The sequence below is a fragment of the Meleagris gallopavo genome, chromosome 9, assembly GCF_905368555.1.
Source record: "Meleagris gallopavo chromosome 9, MGAL_WU_HG_1.1, whole genome shotgun sequence".
Classification (NCBI taxonomy): domain Eukaryota; kingdom Metazoa; phylum Chordata; class Aves; order Galliformes; family Phasianidae; genus Meleagris; species Meleagris gallopavo.
The window spans coordinates 11,719,574-11,738,451 of NC_139412.1; the positions used below are offsets into that span (position 1 = coordinate 11,719,574).

Here is an 18,878-nt window from a genome sequence, read left to right on the forward strand (position 1 = left end):
AGCTGGTGTGGACAGCCAGCCCATGGCAGGGGTTGGGACTGGATGGGCTTTGAGGTCCCTTCCAACCCAACCGTTCAGTGATTTACAACCTTGCCATTTGCTTGGGCTGTGTCTGCAGTGCCCGCTGCAGCCCTGAGTGCACCCTTGCTCACTGAGTGCCCGCCACAGCTGCCGTGCTGATGGGAAGCAGATGTGGCTCTGGCAGACTGCGGTGCTGCTCCCATCAGCCCAGCTGTGCTTGGAGCAGGGAGCTGTGGCCGGGCTGCTGGTCCCATGGCTGCCATCCCTGGGAGGGATCAGCTGTCCCAGGGCAGCAGTGGGATGTTTGGTGCAGGGCAGAGCCTCGCTCCTAGCCTCGATTAGCTTGAGCCTGCTATTTAAGCAGATTACTTTGGTTTATGCAGATTTCTAGATATTGCTACCCAAGATTCCCGTGGGTTGCCACTTTGGCAGATTGCATGAGTATTAAATTTACATGAAGGGTAAAGGATACGTAATTGCGAAATATAATGAAAACTGTCCTTTTAAATCTCTTCCCATTCTCATTATTTACTGGTCCTTTAAATCAAGACTCAGTGCCCTTAATTATGTAATACATAATAGTTGGCTTCGGCCTAACATTATGTTATTGAATCCAAGAATGACACAGAAAAAAAAAGATGCATGCAACCAACATGCTATTTTCAAAGTGAGGACAGCCTGATGAGAAATCCTCCCAGGGAAAAATCACAACAGGGACTGAAACAGATCCTTCTGCTTTTTTCTTTTCCTCCTTTATTTTTTTTTTCCCAGCAACAGAAGGTATCAAAAAAGGAGCCTGATAAAAAGACAACATTTCTCTCGCTTTCCTTTTTTCTGATCTTTCTGTAGCCCAGAGTGCTAATCAGCCTGTCAATCTCTAATTAAAGAACAGCAGTGTCAGGCAGAAGAGAGTCCTGCTCGCTGAATGTTAACTAGGAGAGGGGATTTAGTGCCCAGCAGTAACAGTGAAGAGCATTCATCCAGCAGCACTGCTTATGTGACATCGGTAAAACCCTTTGGTTCCTCCTAGCTCCTTGTTGCAGGGTGATTGCTTATAGCACAGTGGTTACCTGTCGCAGAATGGTCTCTGTAGCACAGCTGGGGAGCTGGGGATTGCTGCCTTCCCATAGCAGCAGAAGCACTGACCTCTGCTCGGAGGCAGGATGAGCCCCAGGACATAGGCATCACTCTGCAGCGCTCAAGAGAGCACGGGGCATGCATCCAGCCCACATCTGCTCCCCGCGCATGCAGGAGTGCTGATGACTGCATGCAGAAGAGGACCCCTCTTCCTTTCGTGCTCTCTGTTTGCAGCTGGATGCTCAGTTCCAACCAGGCTGGCCTGAGGCTTTTTATTACTGACTGGGGCTGCTGCTCAGGGCTGTAGGGCTGGTCCCAAACTGTCTGAACTATGATATTTCCAAATGTGCTAACCCAGCACTGGAAATCATTTGCTTCCAGCCTATAGACTGTATGTGAAAATTATTTTCACAGCATAGAAAATGCAATACAAATCCTATCATTTCGGATCTGATCTTTTTTGTTTAATATTGCTTGCAGGGACTACACAGTTTGGATCTAGCTAATCAAGTAGAAGTGTTTACAGAGCCCTCTGTGTGTCCTCAGGCTTGAGATGCTACCACAGGAGTAAAAGACAAAGCTGCTCTTCTATTTTTAGCAGACAGCCTCTCCTAGGCTTGCCCCCTCTCAGAAAAGCTCCCATCCGTGGGCTTTGTGAATCTTTTTCAGATAAGCTCCCGTTTAGCCAGAGAAGCCCACACTTTCTGAAGCCCGTGCGTTTCCTTCAGAGGAAGAACTGGCACATCCCTGGGTCTTGCTGCCTACCCAGGAGGTCCCACAGCTGGGGTCACCCTAAGGGACCCCATGTGCTGGGCAGGCTGCCCCGATGGGGCCCTCAGCCAGCCAGCTACAGAGCAAGATGGAGAGGGGGATGAGCACCTCACTGGGGCCACCCGAAAGTCCCTGCTGCTGCATGATGCCTCAGTGTCTTAATGAAGCTGCTGTTGTCACAGGGCCCAGGGACTCAGACAGTTGCTTCCAATCAATGCTGGGAGGTTAATTACACATTTACCTGCAGCCTGAAATCCTCACTGAAATGTGAGGGATGAGGAGGGTTGCTGGTTGCTCTGGCACCCGCATTGTAAGTGGGATCAGAAAAGTGCTTGTGCCTGCATGCCCCCAGAGCCCTTACAAGCTGTTTGCTGAGATTTTGGGATGCTCTTGTTATAGAATTGGCTCTAGTTTGGTATCAGAGCCAGAACTGCACCGGTTTCAGAGCCAAACAAAAATAAAGGAATGATCCTCTCCCACTTTCTCCCCCATCACACTCCTTACCTTTGCGCTGAAGTCATCCTGCTCCCTTCTGTGGCGTTTGGAGCGAGGCGCTGAGATGCCCACGGGGCAGGTGGTGGTGAATTCACCCATTTTTAATAAATAGATTTTAATTAACTTTTTAAAAAGTCCAGCTCATCCTAATTAGTGGAGGGTGACTGCATTTGTTCTCTCAGAGAGTGGGTGAGAATGCGCTGTGTTTTCAAGACCATCTGCTCATGAATCCTTAAAAAAAAAATGGGAGAGGAAAACAAGTGTTAGCCACAGGCTGAGACAGGGTGAGGGAATGCTGGCAGCTGGCCGGCCTCACGGTGTTTTGGAGCCGGGGAACTCTTAACGAGAATGCTGTAGGAGGGGGTGATCATCACCTTAAAGCGTGGGGATGGAGGTGGTAGCATGGGGGGTAGTGTTGGTAACTCTGGGGCAGATGATGCAAGGAGCTGGCCTGGCATCTTGAAGGGACTCAAAGGGACATCTCAAGTGTGTTGGGATGCTTTTCCAAAGAGAGATCCTCATGAGCTGGCTGTGGAGCCCAGGGGAGGTTGGAGTCCAGCTGATGGACCTCAGTTTGGGGTTTTAGCTGGGGGTGCCCATAGGATGGGCACTGCGGTGAGAGCTGGGTCTGGGGATGCAGCATGGAGATGGGGCTGCCTGGAGCCCCCATTCTGCTGCTGCTTTGCTCACTGCACTCTGAGCCACAGTGACCATGCGTTGAGTGTCCACACTTGATTTCCTGTCCTCCAGGATGATCCCCCACCTCCAGTTCCTGGCCTGAAGTCAGGCATGGCAGCCTTGAGAGCTGCAGAAAGACCAAAATCTTATTTAATTATTGTTTCTCCGCATCCTACAAAGAGAAGCATGCCCTGCTGGGAGCAGTGGTTCACATGGCCTCATTCTCTGTGCCCTCCAGGGAGACGATATCTTGGACCGCAGCTCAGAGCTGATCTACACGGGAGAGATGTCCTGGATTTACCAGCCCTACGGACGGAACCAGCAGCGTGTTTTCTTCCTCTTTGATCACCAGATGGTTCTCTGCAAGAAGGTAAGGACGTCCAGGCAGTGAGCAGTGCTGCTAAGGACATGTTGGGAATGGTTTTCCAATCCAAAGTGGTTTTTAGGACAAGGTGGCCGTTTGCCGTCTGTGCAGAAGAGGGTATTGGTAGTGCTACGTGCTACTGAATTACAGGGTGGTGAGTATAACATGACGGAGGGATTTTTATGCTAGTAGCAAATTCAGCCTCCCCTTGTTCATTTCATGCCTTTTTCTCATATGCCCCTCGTTTTGGCTTATTGCCTCACTTCTACTTTTGGGTTTTGGCTGCAGCATATGATCTGGGATTAGATAGCCCTATAATTTCTGTACGAACTATGAAGCCTGGCACTTGGGCAGGCAGCTCAATTACTGCATTAAAATGATGCTTGCTGCCTGTTGAAGAACTGTCAGGCAGCTGCTTGGTGTGTAATGGGGTGTACATGTGTCACTCAGAGAAATGCATTTCAAACTTCATCTTCATGTAGCTGCTGTGCTGGTTATAGAGGACATCTCTGCCATGAAACCCACCATGAAGGTGAGAGAAAGGAAGTGAAGAACTAATGTGTTGTAGCACTGATAGCAACAGATGAGCCGTATTTTGGAGTATCAGGCACCAGCATCCCCACTGAATGGCCACAGTGCCACCGAGGTGATCCCAGCTTGTTACCATCACAGCTGTTTGGAGTGAAGTGACAGCTCTGGGTGCCTCTCCCTGCTAGCAGCCCCCACATCGTGGCCATTTGTGCTGCAGCTCCACAGAGCACTGTGCAGAGGGAATCCTTGAGCTGGCTGCAGATACACCCGGGGCTGTGTTCCTGGCACCCAGGGGGTGCTCAGTGAGCTGACAGACCTGCATGGCACGCAGCCTCTGGGGAGTGTCTGTGGCTGCAGGAAGCCGGGGATGGTGTGGGTGGCTCCTGACTCAGTGCACCGCTGCCATGCAGCTCTGCCCTGTGCCTTCGGTGGGTGGCACCTTCTTCTCCTGAGTCATGGTTGACTGAGATTCTGCCTTCTGGAACGTGTGCACTTCCCTCCACCCACCATTGTTGTGCCTTGTACATCTCTCCTGTCTCTGTTACCAAAAAAAAAAAAAAAGCAAAACAGCAACAATTACAAACTCAGAGAACTGTCAACATGAGTCTGCAAATATGCAGCGGGGCTTAATTTTCTAATCTTGACCTCCTATACTTTGACTGTGACCCTGAATTTCGAATTCGTAAGGCAGCATCCAAGCTGTGCTCTGGAGGGGTGTCAGGCCTTCCTCTGCTCCCAGGAACACCAGATCTGGGATGTTTGCAGCCATCAGACTGAGCAGAGAGTGCTCCACATTTCTCAGCAGGCTGGGGGAGCTCAGGGATGGGATCAGTAGGCAAACAGCATCCCTGTGTCACTGTCCTCTTCCCTTACGCATGCCAGAGTTGCTTTGTGTTGTGCATGTGGCAGCATCATACAAGTGATGCCTCTGCAGGAAAGCAGCCTGTAGGTTGGAGCCAGCAGAGGCAGATCTGGGGGTTCTCAGCTTCACGGCAAGTTCAGGCAGAAGGGCAGAGGCTGAAAACTTATCCGCGAGCCTGACCTTAGGGTCACAAGGACCACTCCAGGCTGTGCTGTGTCGTCCTGTATTTGCTCTTCCAACACCAAGCCGCAGGTTCTGTTTTCCAGAGTGATGTGGTAGGAGAGGAGAGGGGCTGACAGCTGGACTTCCCCATCCTGATGGAGCTTTCCCTGAACGTTGTTAAGAAGCACTGCTGAAGGACAGAATTCGGGGGAGTGTTAGCTCACATTTGGGGGCCACATATTCTACATAAAGTAAATGGGATTGATTTATAGTCCATGTCGTCCTGACCCTGTGTTGAGCTCTGCTGTTATGGATCACAGCCATCTGGCAGTATGCCCTCCGTGCCAGTGCCCACGGGTGAGATCCTGGGGCCTCATTAGTGAAGCAGCACTTACAGCAAGGTGCAGGCAGCCCGGGGGCTGTGTGGTGCTGGTGCTTCATCTGGAGTGGGCAGAGCCCCACAGTTCTGGGCCATCTGCAGCGCAGCCTGGCACCAGGCACAGCAAAAGTGTGTGAGAGCAGTACGTAGCTCGTGATGTGCTTTTGTGTTCCACTTGCACAAGCCCTCAGGGAATTGAAGTTGCTTGAGTTCAGAAGGGCACAGCAAAAAACTCAAGTTGCAGGTTTCTGGAAGATCTCAGAGTCTGGACCAGCCCAGAGCTGCTAGCTCCTCTGCCTTGTATGCAGGGCAATGGAGTCCTTGCAGGCTTCCAAAAGCAGCTGATGCTTTTGGTGCTCCTGGTCTTCCAGGTATGAGTGGTGAGAAAATTCACAGCCAACCTGACTTGTGTTTGCTGAGGTTTGTGTCATCACCGGGTCTGATCAAAACTTTGTGGAGAATCCCAAGGAATCTCCCTCCTCAGAAAATCTCCTGCATATTGGCAGGTGATAAGATTGTTTCTGTGTGGCAGAAACTGCCTGGCGTGCACTTACTCTCTAGGCCAAGGGGTTAGTGGCACTGTCGGTGTCAGTGCTAGGGAGCTCTGCTTTCATTTTGGCTGCTGTGTGTGTTTCCTAAGGACAAGGCACAATCTCAAAAGCCATCCTTGTTTCCACTGCTCGTGCTGGATTGGGATTGTTCCACCAGCCATGCCGGCAGATGGCCTGGGAGGCTTTCAGCAGGACTGTCCTACGCTACCAAGAATTGCCATGTTTCTGCTGCTCCAATCTGGTGTAGCCTGTGCCTGAGCAATCCGCTGTTGGCTATGGCAGGATCTCCAGTATCCAGCTATCCACTTTCAGCAGCAGTTAACATACTTCCATATAAACTCCCCTCTGCTTTGAACATGACTTGCTTTCTGGAGGCTTTGCAATCCCCCCCCTTTCTGTTGGCTGAAAATGTGAAGTAGTGGCATTGTTTTGAGCATCTGGCTGGGATGTTCCTAGGAGGGAGGCTAACTCTCAGGGTGGTTCTTCCCAAGCTCCTGGCAATCCCTGCCCTGTTTGATGCACCTGCAGAGGATCAGCAGTACCACCAGCAGCCATCCGACAGACAGGAGCTCACTGATTGGCACTCAGTGTGCTCAGCAATCTGTCCCAAACATTTCAAACAAAGTTTCAGCATCTGTCTGGACTTTCTGATCTGTGGGCACCCACAGCTCTCTGCAAGTTGGGATTCCCCTCACTACCTGTTGTTACCATGTAGTAGGGGTGAGAAGGGCTGGGAACTGCTCCCAGGCAGGCTCCTCCTTCCTCATATCCCCATCTCTGAGATTTGTCCCAGGGCTTCTGCAATTGTAAGTATATTTAAGTCTGCCTTGCAAAGACTGCATGAGTTAGAGCAGCAGTAGCAGGTGGAAATGCTGGTGACAGCCAGCTCCCAGATATGGCAACCATCTTGCAAAGCAACTTGTGTGGGGCAACGTTCACAAATAAAATTGGTTTCTGAGCTTCACAGATTAATTTATCTGGCTCAAATTGCACCATCAGAAACAGTAGTGGTCAGTTCCCAATATCACCAGGAAATCATTCCTAGAAAGTGAGATTTCAGTCATCCAGGCCTGGGCCACATACTATCAATTATAATCATATCTTGCTATGCTCTAGGTACTAGATGAGCATCTGCTTTTTTCTGTTTGGGGTGACAGTTTGGATATCCCCCAGGCTTCTGAGTGCTGTGGTATTAGGCTGGAAGGACAGTGGGAAGTGGGAAGGGTTCACAGCGCTCCTGCACCAAACGATGCTTTCTGTCCCCTATGATGGGGCTCCATGTTGTGTGTTTTCTGGCAGCACTAAAAGATCAGTGACTGCATGAAACACATTGAGCTTTCACTTGCACATTTTATGTGTCTCTTGCAATCAAGATGCAATGTAAACTCCAGCTTGTGGGTTATTGCTATTGCTGTCTTCCCTTGAGCTCCCGCAGCAAAGCAGGTTGGATGGGAAGCAAAATGAGAGCGGCTTAATAGCAGCAGCAATAGCCAGCCAGAAATAGCTCTGCTGTAGGAAATGTGGTAAATAAAATAATCCTGTCAAACTCCATTGCAGTTCAACTTCCCAAATAGGAAGATAAAAGAGACATTTCTGAGCTCTGTTAGTGGAAGGAGGCCTAGTTCTGTATCACTTCTGCTAAGACACAGAGGTAATCTTCACACCATCACTAGGGCCTGGCTTTTATTGCAGCCCATTAGTGCTCACGGGGCTATCTGAAAACCTTGTTTGCAAACACAGCGCAGCGTGGGGATGACTCTTGTGACTTCAAGTGGCTTTTCACTCACAAGGCACAGTTCGAGTTTTGCAGCACCTCCCACCCTTGCTCTGTCCATCCCAGCAATACAGATCCCACAGAATGACACACATTGGGCCCGGGTCTGCCTGCGGCAGGGTCAGCTGTGTTGCCCTGTGCTGAGCAGTGGGGAGGAACGTGGCAGCGTGTTGCACTCACAGGCGTTCTGCAGTCTGAGGTAATGACATTGCGAAGGCCAGTGCTGCTGCTCTGGCACTGCCATGCAGGCTTGGGGGGCCGCTGGGATGCAGGGGATGGGCAGAGAGCAGCAGGTCAGCCAGGAGCAGACACCTCCGCCAGGGGCAGAGGAAGGCTCCAGGCTGTTGTTGCCAATGTAATGGTGAAATCCAGAAAGGGCTGAATTTAGAGGCTCTTTCACAGTCTGTGATTTCCATTCTCAATAGGGAATGGGTTTAGCCTACTCATGTAACTATATAGAAATGCAAGATGCTGTACAGCATTCTCTGTGCCCCATTTATTGTTCTTGGAATTGCGGTAGGTGTACATCTGGCTCAACAGCTGATAATGCAACCCTGCTGCTGTGGTGTCCTGTCAGCAGCACGGCTCCACAGCCCTGGGAACAAAGCAGACAAGATGTGTCTGCAGAAGGGCTCCCCATCCCTTCCTGCTATGGGTGCCTTGGAAAGGCACTCGCCTCACTGCTTCGCATCCAGCATGACTGGGCTTGAGCTGGAGCAAGGCATGAAAATGCCACTGATGTTCCACTAAATACACTGAGCAAAAATAGCATCTCCACATAAATGCTTTCGGCTCCAGTCCTCCCCCACTCAGAACCCACACTGCAGCTTCATGGAGCTGGCAAGGATGGATCAAGCATCTGTAACCAAACTCAGGAGACAGACATTGCTGAATAATTTGGCAGGAATCTGCCGACCTCCCCAGCACAGCTGTCTTTGTGCAGAAAGAGTTACATAAACCCAGACTCAAGAGGTTGCGGGCTCCCATCTTCACATGGCAGCCCCTGGGGCAACTATAACTTGTCCCATTCTAGGCAGCATACAGGGCTGTAACATCACCCTCTGTCCTTCTGAGCCCCTGCTGGTTCAGCCCAAAGCACGGTGCCTGATGGGACGAGAGCAGTGTTCACAGCTGCTGGCATCCAACCGCTCAGCAGGACTTGGATTTATTTTCTGATATCAAGAATGTTTAGGGCAAAAATCTTAAAAAGGGCTCATTGAGTTTTGGGCAGAGCAGAGGCCCAGTTCTGCAGCAGACTGTGCAGTGCGGTGAGAATGGTGCGTGACTGTCCCAGCCTAAAAAACAGCCCGCAGTGGGGCTGGGTTAAAGGAATGAATGTAACTGAAAGCTGTGTCCTTAGTGTTCCTGACAAGCGGGCCGTGCTGCTTTCTTCAAAGGGTCGCTTTAAGGTAAATTAGATTTTAAAAATGTAGGCACTGAGTCTTTTTTTAAAAAGCCAAAGAACGTTGAAAGCCCTTATGACTAAAGATACCCAAAGACATGGCGAAGTGGCAGCATGCCATGCGCTCATTGCTCACGGCAGGCTGGGCAGAACGGAGATGGGGAGCAGGCAGGCAGGAAAACCAGGGCGAATTTCAGGAGGAAATGGAAAAACCCTGCTCCCTCCCTCTGCAGATGCAGATCCCTGTTCTGCTCTGCACCCCCTGCCCAGGCCAATGACAACCCACTGCACAGGAGGCTCAGACCCACAGCCAAGTCGAAAACACAGCTCAGCCTTTTCCAGACTGGTGTCTGGCTGTCATTATAATGGACCCCGTTTTAGTCTGTTGTCAATTTCAGTATCAACTCTTCACTATTTATCGACTTTTTCAACCCAGCACTTCACCAAGCTGCAAAGTTTCATGCTCAGCAGGGCCTCTTCCTTCAGCCTCATCCCTGCATTCCTGTTCCCCTGTGATGCCTGAAGATCCCATCGGCTTCTGGGCAAGGACAGTCTTTGTGATTGCTGCTTGTTAACACAAAGCACACTGCTGCCTCGCTGCCTCATCCTTGTTGGATTCCACTGCTGGCTATTTGGAGTAAGCCCTGGCTGTGCCCTCTCCTACATGTACACAGCACAGTGCGCACAACATTCCAGCCCTGGGAGCAGGCGCAAGTGCTGCTGTTCTTTCTTATCAAGCTTTGGGCTGGTACATAATGGCCATCAGGGGCTTTGGACTGGTACGGAAATGCCATCAAGGGCTTTGGGTTGGTAAAGAAATGCCATCAAGGATTTCCAGTGTGTGTCTTTCAAAGATTACTTATTTGCAGCTCCCAGTTGCCCTTTAAAATACGAAGATAGCATTATGCCATTAGAGGGCTAGGGAGAAAATCTGCAGTGAGCCCCAGGCACCCAGAGTGCCATCAGAACATGCAGGGGTTTGTAATCAGGGAACAACGACCTGCAAATGGAATGAGAAACTTGTAGCAGATTATTCTGGGGTTGGCATCTTTTATGTTGTCAGTTCATAAAGGGGTCTAATGACTCATGGCTGGAAATGGCTCTTGCTCTGCAGATGATTTGTTTTACGCATGAGAAGTAGAGTGTGACCTAGCATAGAGTAAACTTGAAAAAATGGGCCACCCTCAAATCATAATGCGTCTTAGGACCTTGCAGTCCCTCCTGGCGTGCCACCCACCATTATCCATCTATCTCTGTGTATTTCCTGTATGCCCATATAGAGGAGTTTCTGGAAGGCACAAAAGTGGCTACATGCTGAGGTGCAGCAACCCATTGCCCGGACACATACTGGGCCAGGTCCTCTCCAGAGGCTGCCTGGGGAGCAGCTGGGGATCCATCCTGTTCCCCAGCACCTACAAGTCAGTCTGTGCTGTCCTTTGTTGCAGGAAGCATTGGAGTTGCCAAGAGTCTGCCTACTGCAGTATATCCCAAAAGCACAACTCCTCTGTGTGTCAGCTCCCATTAGACCTTACCTAGTCTCAAGCCCCATGCTGGGACTGTTAGGGGAGGCAGCACAGGATCTTTGCACCAGAAAGAAGCTCACTTACTCCCGATCCCTTTCTTAGTTCTTTCCAGGCAGAACTCACCCCAGACCTTGCCCTCCATGTGTGTGAAAGATACAGCGTGCCCTTTTCTGCCAGAGACAACAGCCCTGAGCAAGGGAATGCAGGCATCTGATGCGAACAGTGCTCAGCTGAGCCCCGTGATGGAGAAGGAAATTTCTTCCTGCTTAATCTCTTAAGTAGCTTCTAATTCTGAAGCCATTTTGCAGGCAGATTGCCCTCCTTGTGATTAATATTCTCTTTGCTCTGCAGCAGCAGGGGGCTCCTGCAGGGCACTGCACAACTCCTGCGCGCAGAGGCAGCGCCTGCCCGCGTGGCTGCGGGTCCTCGCAGCAGGAAAACGTGATGGATTAGAGCTAGCGAGCAGGAGAAAGCAGCACTGCAGTAAGAGTTATCGAACAGTCAGATTTACAGGTGCAATTCTTTATCCACATGGCTGTATCTGGTGTAATAACTTGGGGGTAAGTGTGTAATTCTTTGTGGAAGCTACATTATAGCTTCCGATTTTCCTGTTGAAGACCAGCCTTGATTTCCTGATGTCAGGCGCTAGTCAGATTTTTTTCCTTCATGCCCAGCTAGAGAAAGTTGCCTCCCCCCCTTGGAGAAAGAACAGCAAGCAGGGTAGGCTCCAGTCCAGGTGGGAGCAGGAGGACGGGGCCCAAGCAGGTCCTCCCCTGGAGCACTGCAAAGCTCTGAGAACACAAACACAGAGAGCAGAGCGGTGGAAGGTTTATGTAACATGTCACAACTTTGTTTTGTGCTCCCATCAAATACGTATTTTTTTGCTTCATCTTTTCCTTGTAGATTCTTAGTACGTATTATGTGAACAGACTGCAGAGCATTTAATTCAGAAGAGTTTAATTAACCTCAGCTAGCGAAAAGAAAAAGAATGTACAGGAGCTGTAGGGTAAAAAAAGATCATATTTAGACAAATAAGTGCAAATGACCTAAATGCATCAATTTTCTTAAGAGCCACACAATGCAGTCTGGATGCAGTCTGCAGAGACTGCAGGTTTATGTCACTGCTCCTTGTGTTCGCTGTCCCGGTCGGTGCCTTGGGGCTTCCCTCACGCTGCCCCTCAAGTCCATAACGATCCTACCTGCTCTCATCCCTTTTCTTCTCCATCTGTTGCCTTTCTCTTAGACACATCAAAACGCAGAGCTGTAAGGACCCCAGGAGATTAGCTCTTCCCTTGTAGGATTAAGAGCACTCAGATCTTCTCTGACAGATGTTTATCTAACCCTATTTTTGAAAATCTCCAAGGAATGCTGTCTCAAGACTTCTCTATTTTGTCTGTTTTAGTGCTTAGCTACTCTTACAGCTGGAAAGATCTTTTTTCATGTATCTAATCCTATTCCCCTTTATAGTAAATTAAGTCAAGCCACAATCAAGATGGAGAATAATTGATCTCTTCAAAGAATTTTTCATGTTTTTGGAACAGTGATAGCACATTCCTTTTCATTTATGTTCTTTCTGGACTAACAGCTCTATTTCTTCGGCTTTTCCCAATGATCAAGATCTTATTTTTTTTTCCCTTTGTCTTTTTACATTTTCTTGCACTTATTTAACTCTTTGGGTCTTTTTTCAGTGTGACATTAAAAATTGGGCAGTGTAAAGCAACTGGTCTTCATGCTGGCTCAGCTATAGCCAGGATGCAAGATAATACTACACTGATATAACAGCATGTAAACAAAACCAATGTCTGTAGTTCAGTAATTTCCTCTTGACGTCTCGTATGGTATCCACGGGGCGATCAGAAGTAGCACTGTTCCAGCTGCAGTTTCTGCCATCTCCTAAGCCTGAGCTCCTTTCACCAGTGCAGCTACCTCCATCGCTGATAAATCTCCATCTGTGTGCACCTATTTGCTTTGTCCCTCTGACATGTAGTACTTACCAGCCCATTTAAGCAATCTGTTTTCATCTTCCACCACACATCTGTTTTCCTTTATCTTGTGTGTACTTGTTTGGTTCAGCTTATGTGCTTGAAGAAGGGAAAGGCAGACACAGTGTGCAGAGCAGCAGGGCTCATTTCTCTATCCTGCCATGGCCCTCCTGTCTGCTTCTGCCACGAACCACACAAAGCAGTGCTGCTCTCATATCCCATTTTTGTCCCAAATTTTGATTTTCTTGTCCACATGCAGAGGAAGTTCCTTAAAACAGGGCTTTGACCTTGTTTGCCAGTTACGTAGCTCAGATGAACTCCTAAATTTTGTTGGAACCAATTGCATTTTCATCCAAGTGCATTTGAAGATGCCAGTGCTTGGCAAGGAGTTAAGTAATACCTGTTTTTTCTTTAAGATCTGTAAGAACATATGTGATAGAATATCTGTGGCTCAAGTAATTATTATTGTTCTGATACTATGGATGTTAAAATTTAGTCAATTAGTAAATGATATTGGTTTATTGAGTATAGGCACAGAGAGTGGAAGAAAAGAGAAGTAGCAGCAGACAGCTAATCATCCCAGATGATGGTACCCAGGTACAGGTATCAATCTGCTCTATGGACTGAGCTTTCCCAATGCCAAGTGTAACGAGCCATATGCACACAGTGCTATGGGGTACAGGTGCTGGAGTCTGTAGCCAGTGGGTGGGGAATGGTGCTTCCTTTATGGAAGCAGGCGAGCAGTGCTCCATCGGCACAGAATGGTGATTGCCTCTCAGGGCTGGCTCTGAGCTCCCTCCTGGACTTCTGCATGGCTTCGTCCTCTCTGTGCATCCTCTCCTCAGGGCCTCCCCCGAAGCCGTTTCTCCAGCAGCAGATTGGTGCCAGGCTGAGCTCTGGGGAGGCCGATGGAAGATGATTCATTTCTTCTTGTTATCAAAAAGCTTCTTCTTGAAATGAAAGTAAAAGCGGCAGGCAGGAGCTCTGTGCTTGTTGTCTTTTCCTGATTCCCAGTGCGCTTATTTAATGCTCAAGGACAAAGATGCAGTGTTCCTTCTTTGTCTGTTTTCCTCAGACGCTCTTGATAGCTGAGCTTGTTCTTTCCTGCTATTGCATTTTCCCCAACAATAATCTTCTGAAAGCACTTGTGCGATTCCATTATCTCCTTATTGCTCCTCCAATAACTCCTAGGCAACACCGTTACCTTCGCACCCAAAGCTCAGCAGCACCTGCAGCCCCAGAGCACCGCAGCAGCGACTGTTCGGCTGCAGCCTGGGGAGGGGAAGGCACGGAGCCGCGTAGCATCTGCATAATGCTGCTAGAGCGCTCACTTAGCTATTAAAGGGAGCTCATCGTGTTTGCCAAGCAAAAAATGAGAGGGAAAAAACCCACCACGTTCAGTACGTATGTGCCTGCAAAAAGGTAATGCACAGAGCGGCCTTTTCAGCAGCAGGCGAAAAGGAGGCTTGTGATTATTTATTTTCATAATATTTTTATGAGAAAATCTCTACTTAGTCATGAATATTGCACAGAAAGTATGTTTGATCCTACTTCACCTGCCTCACAAGGACAGCCTGCTTTCTTCTGGAAGTTTTCTACAGCAGTGGGTCGGCTGCTTCTCTATGAAGAAAAATATTTGTGGGTAGCACTAATTTAAAGCACATCTGTTTTTTTCCAGTGAGGTTTGTTATCGAGTTCTTTGAGTATGTGAAGATGAATGCTATTTCTAAGAATTAGTCCAAGGATAAAATGTAAACCAGTGCACAGCATCGATTTAATTGAACAAATTTAGTGATGCTTCACAGCCTTTTCTCAGCATTTAGGTGGGGGCTGAGGAAGAAGAAAGAAGCAATTTGCCAAATCAGGGCAATGTAGAAAAGTTCTACAGTTTGCGTGTTCAGCCTGAAATATCCTTATGTTTAGGACAGCATCATTGCTCAAAGCTTTCATCCAGGAAAAAGGCATTTGTGCAGTATGTTAGTTAACAGGTATTTTTTTCCCCTATAGAGCATTCCAGAGGAGGGGACCAGATTTTAAAAAACTCCAATCTCCTGGGCAGTGCCCTGTCTTATGGTAGCCAACCCTGTCTGGCACATCCATGAATATGTTTGTTGAAAAACTGACATACAACTTATTTTTTGAGATGAATGATTCGTTTAAAACAACACCTACTGCTTACCTTCATAAAAAAAATCCTCACTCCTAAAGCTTACTTGAGTAAATAAGTGCTGTATATCGATTTTCTTCCTCTCAAATGAACCCTTTGACATAACATTTATCTTGAGGCACTTGCAAAAACCAAAAAATATTTAAATACATTAACTTAATATACCTAAATACTGGGTACTTACAGTGGGTAGAGGAAGACAATCTTGATGGTATGTTTCTGAATTTGTGTTTTTAGATATATGTATGTCTTGTAAATTTAAACACTCTATCTGGTCATGACTTTATGTAGTTAATACTCTGCTTTCTGATAGTCATTTTTTGTTATCTGTTCCATGAAAGAGGCCAATGCTCCTGTAACACCAGTGTAAATCAGGAATAGTTCCACAAAAGGCAGCACCAAATCTGATGGGCAGGACCAAAAGAAGTACAAAGAGGGAAGGGGGGAAAACAGGCAGGTGTCTGTCTTTCACTGTGGTTAATCATCACAATTTCACATCAGGGATGGAGCAGTTGGCACAGTACTCTCAAAACATTGCTTTTAGTGCTATGTCTGCTTGCATCTACTGCTTCCCTGCTGCTGTGACCACACAGCCGTGCCGGTGCAGTGGCAGACGGTATTTCTGTCTTCTCCCTTCCTGATGGAGAGAAGTGAGCTGTTGCTGAAAAACAAGGGGGTGGGAATGATCAGTGTAGAAAGCAAGTGAAGATGAGGAGATTTGGTCATAAAGATTATTATAAATATCAAGAAGGGGAAAAGCAAAAATTTAAGCTGGCCCAGGTTATAATAAGGTAGAGTTTAAGGGTTCTTTGAACGGAAAACCGAGGGAATTTTCTCACCAATGAATTGTGTAAGAATGGGAAACGGGTGCCAGGGAGAAGCAGCACAGATCCATCTCCCCTGATACTGAGAACAGGTCTGGAAAAAGGAGACCTAGATCTGCAGTGCCAAGTGGGCACAAGCTGATTTCACATGTTTTCTCTCTCCATACAGCCTTTTTTTGCAGCACAGGAATCCCATCAGGCTCCTGTCATGTGGAGCAGGAGTAATACCTTATGCTCAGTAAGAAGGCACTAAACCCATGGGAGATGATGGAAGGGCTCTGTCTGCTCAAAGGTGGTTTTTCATTCCTGTAAGCAAAATTTCGCAGCATGAGGATTTGTATTTTGTTCTATTTTTTTCTACGTTTCCCCTATTCATTCAGTCAGCAACAAATATATTCGCAGCAGACGAGGTTGGAAGACACTGACTGTTTCACCATTGCTTCTTTCTTTTCCTCAGCCCTCCCTGCTGAGCTCAGGCTCTGTAAGTACCTTACGATCAGCCCATCTCTCCTTTTGTCTCCGCAGGACCTGATACGAAGAGATATTCTGTATTACAAAGGTCGCATAGACATGGATAAATATGAAGTGGTAGATATAGAAGATGGGAGAGATGATGACTTCAATGTCAGCATGAAGAATGCCTTCAAACTTCATAACAAGGAGACTGAGGAAATGCACTTATTCTTTGCCAAGAAACTGGAGGAGAAGTTGCGATGGCTCCGAGCTTTCAGAGAAGAAAGGAAGATGGTAAAAGAAGATGAAAAGATAGGTGAGGAATATGAAATGGATCTGAAAGGAGGTTGTTGGTAATGCTTCACTTAGCCCCAGTTGTTGGAGAAGCCCACATTTTTTTTTAATTGTAGCATTACAGTTAAACCTTGTTCAGATGTCCTAGACTGCTCTTGTTGCCATGAAGTAGATCTCTTTCCAGTTCAGTTAGTGGTATTTTGGCCCTCAGTGAGCAAATTCTGCCCATACTTCAAGCCTGGACCTCCAGGGGTATGTGTGAAACAGAACTCTCGGGTCTCCTGACTCAGAGTCTCCTGGCTGCCTCCTTTCTGCCCTGGCTGTGCACGTCCTGTGCAGGGTAGGGAGGGGCCGAGTTGGTGATCGATCAGCCATGCCCTTCCCTCAGCATCAGCCCAGAAACTGACTGCAACGAGCGTCAGTTCAGGCTCAGTTTGTGTTGCTCAGATGTAAAGTACTGGGCATATTTACAATCCTGTTTATAATAATAATAATAATGGATCTAATCTTACTTTCCATACAGACCCTGCACAAGGGAGATTATAAGCAGGCCTGTCCTTTCAAGGCAGATTTGCCTTTTATTGAAACACCTTACCGTACACACAGCCTGCTGGGTGATGCTTTGCCACCTAGGGAGCTCTGTGTTTGCCAAACAGTGCAGAAAATCCCCCCCTCCCCAAAAGAAAGAGAGGCTTTGTAAGCAACTTCTGAATTGTATTTGCCGTGTTCCCTTTTTCAGGCTTTGAAATTTCTGAAAATCAAAAGCGGCAAGCGGCAATGACAGTAAAGAAAGTCAGTAAGCAAAAAGGTAACCGGCAACACGCACTGTGCCTGGTGATGTGAGGGTGGAGCGGGCTGGGCTGAATCCTGCTGGGCTAGGATCCAGTGTCTCCCTTCAATTTCCCTCTCCCCTTTCTCTTTTTTATAAAATACCGTTTGTGCTTTGTATCCTTTCTTAATGTATCTGTGGGCCAAATTAATCTCTGGTCTCATGTGGCAGAAGCCAGTGGAATTTCACCAGAGATGAATTTGATCTCGTTATCTCCAGTCTGATGTCCAGAAGCTGTCCCTGGGGGCAGAAATCTTTCTTGATTGTTTATCTCAGGCTGAGATGGGAGAGAGTGCGAAGATGTGTAGGTGTTTTGCTAATTCCCAAAGTTTGTTCCATTAGAAAAAGATGGCTAAAATATTGGACATGGTAAGAGACCTTCCCCTTCCCTGCTTTTGGGAAGGGGATGCTTATGATTCTTGGGGCTGCCTGTAACTTTTAAAGGACAGCACAGTGGCATCAGCTCTAGGAAGGAATGTATCTTGGTAAAGATGTTATATATCTCTAATGTCAGGTTCATTTCCCAACCCAGGCAGACTACAGCCAACTAATAAATGCCATGCTATACACTAAACGGAGTCTCAACTGGTGAAACAGCTGTTGTTAATTATCTCTTGCAATAACTCTTGCAGCTACAGGTTTTGAAGTAGTAAATACAGAGGGAAAGGAAGAGATGTAATTTTTCAGGTTCTCCAAGGCTTCACAAAGTCATAGGCATGTTGATTAGACCGAAGTACCTCAACACAACCAGGACTGTAAAAGGGTTTTCAGAGAATTCATAGTTTCTTGGCTACAGTGAGTCCCAGACAGATTCTTCCTCAATCTTGACAGGTTTTGGGTTGTTTTTTTCTGTTTTTTTTTTTCACTAGTTGAAGGAGCTCTTTGTTTTCTGCCTCACCTGTTTGTTGTCTACTGGCTTTGCTGGTCCAGTAGTGGTTCGCTAGGCCAAGTGTAATCGCCATGGTTTGCTGTGTCTCTCCATTGTCATTAGTCTTCTCCTCTCTATTATCTTCCTATGTTGTCTGCTGAGTTGTTCTCTAAAAGCTCTCCTGGCCAGATTTCCTAAGCTCCAAATACACACACACCCACAGCTGGGGACATGCATATGACAGTGTCCATGTGGTTCTGGCAGCAGTGGACACAGCACGAGCACGGGTTGGCACATCCACCCCCCACCAGGAAGCAGCCATAGAAATTAAGGCAACTGGAAAACTGGAGAATCTGACTTGCATGATGGCCATGGCAAAAACAGTTTTAATCATTCATTGTTCAATTAAATTATTAATTAATTATTAATTAATAATTTTACTATTTAGTCATTAAGTACATGACACGGTTCAAAGGTGCCTGAGCATGCCTACCAGTACACCCAATTAAATCCCTGTACTTGCACCTTAACAAGCATAATAAGCCTAACTGTACTGCACCGATTTCTTATTCAGCAATTGCTCTCGTTTCCTCTCTTTCTCTCTCTTTCTCTCAGATAAAAAGTGGGGGGATACTAACCTAGGCTTCTCTGATAAAATTAATTAGCTTGTAAAACACTAGTCAGCATTTCTTTTACGCAGGACAAGCTTATGCTGTAACACGGGGAGTTCTTTTCATGAGATGAAGTCCTTGAGATGGACAGAAACAGTCAGATCTCAAGCACCCAGTTAGGCAAAGTCTGGCTCTTTTACTGAAAATAACAGCCAATAGATCCATGAAATTAGTAGCTCTGTTTCTTTTGTCTTACGTTG

The 18,878-nt window shown here is 47.4% G+C and overlaps 1 protein-coding gene across 2 annotated transcripts in view; it reads left to right on the forward strand.

The window, feature by feature from the left end:
• Positions 1 to 18,878, forward strand: part of ARHGEF9 (Cdc42 guanine nucleotide exchange factor 9) — a 185,976-nt gene that overhangs the window by 154,244 nt on the left and 12,854 nt on the right. For both annotated transcript variants that reach the window (XM_085230388.1, XM_085230387.1), the window contains exons 10-12: positions 3,281 to 3,412; positions 16,089 to 16,332; positions 17,050 to 17,118. In XM_085230388.1, the coding sequence (XP_085086514.1) occupies positions 3,281 to 3,412; positions 16,089 to 16,332; positions 17,050 to 17,118 (445 nt within the window). The remainder of the gene's footprint in view (positions 1 to 3,280; positions 3,413 to 16,088; positions 16,333 to 17,049; positions 17,119 to 18,878) is intronic.